General features: G+C 40.7%; 1 protein-coding gene across 1 annotated transcript; it reads left to right on the forward strand.

Annotated features, from left to right (window-relative positions):
- Window positions 1-4,215: 4,215 nt before the first annotated feature.
- Window positions 4,216-5,576, forward strand: LOC138895564 (uncharacterized). Its single transcript, XM_070180267.1, has 3 exons — window positions 4,216-4,644; window positions 4,726-5,220; window positions 5,304-5,576. The coding sequence occupies exons 1-3, from the start codon at window positions 4,216-4,218 to the stop codon at window positions 5,574-5,576; spliced, it is 1,197 nt and encodes a 398-aa protein (XP_070036368.1).
- Window positions 5,577-6,240: the final 664 nt, after the last annotated feature.

Raw genomic sequence — 6,240 nt, forward strand, 5'->3', positions numbered from 1 at the left:
CGGGAGGGGGCTGATTTTTGGTTGACTTTTAGTTCTTGTTAAAGATTGGAACTTTATTATCCAGAATTATTTCCTATGAGTTTTATTTATGATTCGAAGTTATTTTGGATAGATTTGAGGTAAGTATCTTGCCTAACTTTGTGTGGGGGAAACTACCACTTAAGATTTGAGTCATTTATGCTAATTGTGTCATGTGAAGGCCGTGTATGCGAGGTGACGAGTACGTGCTCGGGCTTATTTATGAAAATTTGACCGTTTAGTGCTCTTAAGTTCTTATGTCCATTAAATACGAAGTTGTTCTATCATGTTAAATTCCTCATTTACTAAATTCACCCTTCCGTGTCTTATTTGGAATTTATTGCTTCATCTTTTACCCTTATTGCCGATTAAACTCTTATGTGCCTTAACTGAAGTTGTTGCCTCTTCTATTGCCACACTATCCTTCCCAAATTGCTTATCCTTAATTAAAATTATTATTATCTTTTCAGTAAAGTGTCTATCCTTAATTAAAGTTATTATTATCTTTTCCATAATCACTTATCCTTAATTGAATTTGTTATATCTTTTCCGAAATTGCTCAACTAAAATAAAGTTTTGTTACCCCTTATCGTTGTTGATTTATCCTTATTTGGAAAAATTGATTCATGTTATCTCTCTTATCGTCGAATTGTACTTTTGCAGAATTATTGCTACACATTATCTATTCCTTGTTGAGCTATTCTTGTAGAGACTATTATTCCCTGTTGTATCCTTCTTTGTGAGCTCGTTCTCCCGTCTCTTTGTGTTCTGTAATTCCTCAGTTGATTTACTTGTTGTATTCTCGTAATATTATCGTTGTTGTTGTTGTTGTTGTTGTTATTGTTGTTGTATTCAGTGTTGTTGAGCCGAGGGCTATGTGTGGTTGTGATGTTGAAACTGTTTTGAGGAAATATTGTGGCATGTGGGCACATATTGTAAAAGTTATTTATTTGAGTTATGCTTTGACACACTTGTTGTTATTGATAGAATTGTTATGTGTTTGTATGAGGTTTCTGCCGTGCGGTTGTTATTGTGTTTGCACGAGGTTTCTGCCGTGCGGTTGTTATTATGTTTGCACGAGGTTTCTGTCGTGCGGTTGTTATTGTGTTGCACGAGGTTTCTGCCATGTTGTTATTATTATTATTGATACGTATGCGGTGGTACAAGGTCTGGGTATTGAAACGCATGCGGTGAGATAAGGTGGGCTTAAAACACGTGGCTAGTAGGGGAACTACTAGAAGCCATGCGGTGTGATAAGGTGGGCTAAAGCGCGGGATGCTATTTCGGGAAAATGATTTTCAAAACTAAATATAAAGCCTCCCGCGATGATATAAAGAAAAGTTGTGATTCATTTTATGATTTGAGACTACGAGGCGGTACCTCGGTAGGGCTCATGTTGTCATTTCCCCATTCTCTTGTACTCGTCTTTGATTGTTGTTTTTCTTAGCGTACTTTTAATTGTCTTCCTCCGTATTTCAATATTTGCTTAGTTCTATGTAGTCAATCTTGTTGTGCTTGTCGTTGCGTCCACTTCATTGTTGTCTTATTTACACTGTACATTTCGTGGTGATCATTGCTTATGAGTCATTCATTGTCTCTACTCTTATTTGTTGACTTAAATTGTGGTAGAACACTTGCACAAGCATACACGTAATTAAATCACCCATATCGGTTTTAGAAGATGAATTATGGCGTTATTGTCCATTATACGTACTCTTGTCTACATGCCTTATATGTGAGGATTATTCTATAGGAACGTGAGTCGTCCGTGCGGTTATGAGTTGTAATGTGGGCACAAGATGCCAAGTGATTTTGTGAACTATAATTATGAGGTTTGGTACTTTGTGAAAATGCTTGAACAGATCTGGTGTGAAAGCGATTGTTCTTATTGAGTTGTTGCTGGTTTTCTCTTTATTTGGTTTCACCGGACTTAGACCGTGTTCAGCCTACTCTACAACATTATTACCTGACTGTTTCCTGTTAAATATTGGTGTTACTAGTGTATCATTGCAAGTATTATTTTGTATTCGTTATCCTGCTTAGCTTTACATTAATATTGTTTATGTGTTAGTTTACCTTCACGCTTGTTCAGGTTGTTTAGACTGGTAGGTATCTTGACTGTCCCTTGTCATTACTCCACCGGAGTTAGTCTTAATTCTTACTGGGTACTGCTTTGGTATACTCATACTACGCTTCTGCACATTTTTGTGCAGATCCAGGTGCCACAGTTATTGTTGATTATTAGCTAGTTGGTCGAGCACTACTGTGGAGACTCAAGATAAACCCATCGCCGCGTTCGCAGGCCTCGGAGTTACCTTATGTTATTATATTTGTACTGTTTAATTATATTCCGAACCGTTGTATTTAGGGACTTTCAAGTAAACTCAATAGAGCATATGACTTGTACTATCGGTTTTGGGATTGTAAATTGTGTATAAAGATTTTTATTTCATATTTATCAGTTGATGGTTGAATTCCTCAATTTATTTCGTAAGTGTTAGGCTTACCTAGTCTTAGAGACTAGGTGCCATCACGACATCCTACGGAGAAAAATTGGGGTCGTGACATTATTCGGCTTGGAATTGTGTGTAGCATAAGTTTGTCAGAATTTTCGTGTCCTACAATGGTTTTTGAAGCACTATTTATAGCTATACCTAGGGAATAAGGTCATATGATCAAGCCCCTCTTAAAAGAAAATAATAGGGGTCATTGTGAATATGTAATGGTAGCCATGAATGCCAAAATTCTCTGCAACAACTGTGTTATTTAATACTGAGGAATATTCTTTATTAAATATCATCTGGTGGCAAACATTCATTCGCTTCCGTTGATTGTGTTCCTTTCGGGATCTTTCCGGTGCCAACTAAAGTTGTTGTCCTTGGGCCTGGTTTCTACTCGCTTCATCCTTAAGTTCCACGTATCACGCTATCATACGAACATTTAATATAAACCAATTTTGCCCTATACAGATAGTCCCCCTGCTTTCCGGTGGCACATCTTTGTGCTACCGGGAAGATGGTGAAGATTCCTTTCTTGGCGGAAAATTTTCTGAACCCTTCTGAAAAGTTTCTGACACTTGATAAGATGCGAGTCTCCTCGCATTTAATACCCCAAACACGTGTAACTCCACAATTTAGCAATATTTTCGCCGGTTCTCTAGGTAATCATGGCCAAGGTGAGGTCCTCCTTCTGTATGGTGAACGGTGGTCTGTCTGCGGCGGTTGTGCCAGGATACGAAGGAGGACCTCACCTTGGCTCATATAATGAATCTCTACTCCCCCAAGATTTTTCTTAGGGAGTAATAAATTTCAGCAAGCATGGCCACCATGCTTTTCTCACCAGCATGGATGACGACAACGATTGTGGGTGGATAGAGCGATTTGTCGTCATTGCCACCAGAGATATCATCCCGGCTAAAACTCTATCTTTCCTCAAATCTTGGACTCGTCCACGTAAGTTTACAACTTATCTTTTCTCCGAAAATCTAGGTTTTTTCATGTCATTGTTAACCTTTCTTCATTCATTATTTTAGCAACTCGGTGGACACCTCCAAGGGTTGAAGGCCTGGACTGGTGGGTTTAGAAGATTCTGGACATTGATACGCTCGAAACCAGCCAGTGGAAAGAATTGGCCCCCAAATATGGATGGAGGGTCAAGAACCGTGGAAAACTGACTCGTAAAACTGACTTTGCTTTCATTTCATCTTTGTACATAAGAAAACTGGTTGACCCTACATTTTTGTTTGATTCAAGTCTCCCTCAGGGTTCTGTCTCTGTCCTTGAGGAGGATGTTTTGGTCGATCCCACAGAGGCTACGAGGTTGTTGCAGGAGGCTCTTACCCGAACAAGTGCCCTCTGGTCTGCTTTCTTTGCAGGTGCTTCTTCTCGAAGTCTCCGGCCAGAGAACAAGCAACCTAAAAGAAGGCGTTCTTCCTCGGCCGAGGGTAAAAATAAGAAAGTGAAGAAAACGGCGCCTGATCTAGCCACAACCATTGTGGTTATTGATGATGATGGGGAAGCAAGTGATGAAGAGGCTTCCCTTCAAAGGAGACAACGATCTTCATTAGCTCAATAGAATTCTCAGTCTGAAGAGCTTAGAACCACAAGAGAGGATAACGCCCAAGCGCTGTACTGAGAATTTGACTTAGTGGAGAATGTTAACTCTCCTTTTAAGGTCCCAGTCGCTGCTCCCGGTACTATGAAGCTGAGTATCGGGCCTCTTCCGTCTTCGGTTGGCGAGCAACCCACAAATAGCACTGCCTCTGCCGCAGCTGCTTCTCAATATACAACACCATCAACTTCATCTCCTTCCACTCCGGACATCCCTTCTTCACCAGCAACTGCTGCATCTCCCCCACCGGCTGCAGATACTCAAAATGAGGGTGTCCCTCATCCTCAGTCCCCTGACCACGAGAATTTGGGGCACAACTACTCGCCCCCTTCTGCAGATCCCTATAGGAGGAGGAGGAGTGTCTCCCTCTCGGTGTCTATTGGGTACCATCTGTTGTCCCAGCCGATGGAACTCGCTAATTATCTAAAGCCGCTGGCTTCAGAAAAAGATAAGAAGAAAATACTCTCTTTTTCGGGAGAGTGTTTGTTAAATAATGCCATGCACAATGCGCCAGCGGTACCGAACTTGCTCTTTTATTGCTTGTTATTTCTTGATTTGTCGTGACAAGGTTTTTAACTTTGGTATTTTGCTTCACAGGCCAACTTCCTTACTTATGAGGGCCTTCAAAAATTGATCCTTGATAAAGAAGGACTCAAGTCCGAGCGGGATCAGTTGTTAGCCGAGAGGGGCCAAATTGTTGCTCGCCTCTCGGTGCTGGAAGCAAAAGCTGCTGAGGCGAGGGAGTTAGAGGCTCGGTTACAGCAAAGTGAGCAGGAAGTGAAGTCCCTTAGCCAAGAAGTCTCTCAGCTAAATGTACAATTTCAAGAAGCTAAGTCTAAATGGTCTGAAGTTCAATATGTCGTACTTGTTGCTGCCGAGCGCAAGGATGCCTCCATTAAGCGAGTGAATAACTTGGAGGAGGCCTTGAATTCCAAGGCTGAAGAGGTTGTTGTTGCCGAAGAGAAATGTGCCAAAGTGGAGGATAGGTATAAGAAGATCAAGAAACATAATAGGGTTTATATAACCATTATCCGTGATCTTGATCTTAGCCTTAGAGCCACAAGATCCGAGCGAGATGGCCTTCTGACCGAGGTTGATAGGATTAAATTGGAACTTCAATGCCGAGCGGATTCCCTCATTATCAAAAAAACACATTCTATGTATAATATGAGGAGGAAAACCTTGAAGATGCCAAAGCGGGCGTCATTGATATTAACGATGAGATTGCCAAGTCCCGAGCACTAGAGTTAACTGCTCGAGGACGCCTCGCGGCTCAACATGATGCAACTGACTCTTCCAATTTTGATTCCGAGTTCTCAAGAACCGAGGATGAACTTGAAAATAATAACGATGAAGGCCAAGTTCCTGAGCCGACAGTAGACCCGCCTACTTCTCCCCGGGCCACTGATGCTTCTCTTCCCCTGAGTTCTGGTGGCGATGTAGTTTAACTTTTTTCTTTCTTTTCCTTTGTTGGTTTTCCTTTTATAATTTTGTACTTGTAATGCATGGCACGTTTGATGAATAAAAGTGTTTTTTGTTTAAGCGTTGTACAAAATTTATTCTTTTGTGTCAAATTATGCACGGCTTCGGGTGCATTTTTCCCCGATAGCATTTGGGTTCCGAACATAAACCCTCCCGGAACCAACCCTTTACTATGAGGGTTTCATAAGAGAGGACCCTCTTATTTTTATGGTGCTCTTGAAGAGGATATCTCATGTTCATTCCGGCACTAGCATTTGAAGTACTTGATTAACTTTCAAATGATAAAATCAATTTATTGTTTGGACAAGAAACAATAAAGAATAAAAAGACTTTATTTTATTCCTTCTATATTCAAAAGTACATAAGCATTCATTTGCTGAAAGAAAATAAATTGCCATTTCGTGTGGTTAATTTGTACAACTTGTTTCTACGGGACAGGCTGTGCAGTCCCTGATCCTGATGAGACATTTTTGTTCTCGGGTCTCGTAGTACCAATTTTTGTGGCAATCAAGTTGCCGTATTCTCATACTATTCCCCTAGTGTTCGAATGCGAGAATGCAAATGGGAACACTGAAAGTCTTGCTCTTTTAAGAAAAAAGACTAGTGAATGGTTGGATAATCTTTGGTTCG

This window comes from Nicotiana tomentosiformis, chromosome 7 (assembly GCF_000390325.3).
Source record: "Nicotiana tomentosiformis chromosome 7, ASM39032v3, whole genome shotgun sequence".
Lineage (NCBI taxonomy): Eukaryota > Viridiplantae > Streptophyta > Magnoliopsida > Solanales > Solanaceae > Nicotiana > Nicotiana tomentosiformis.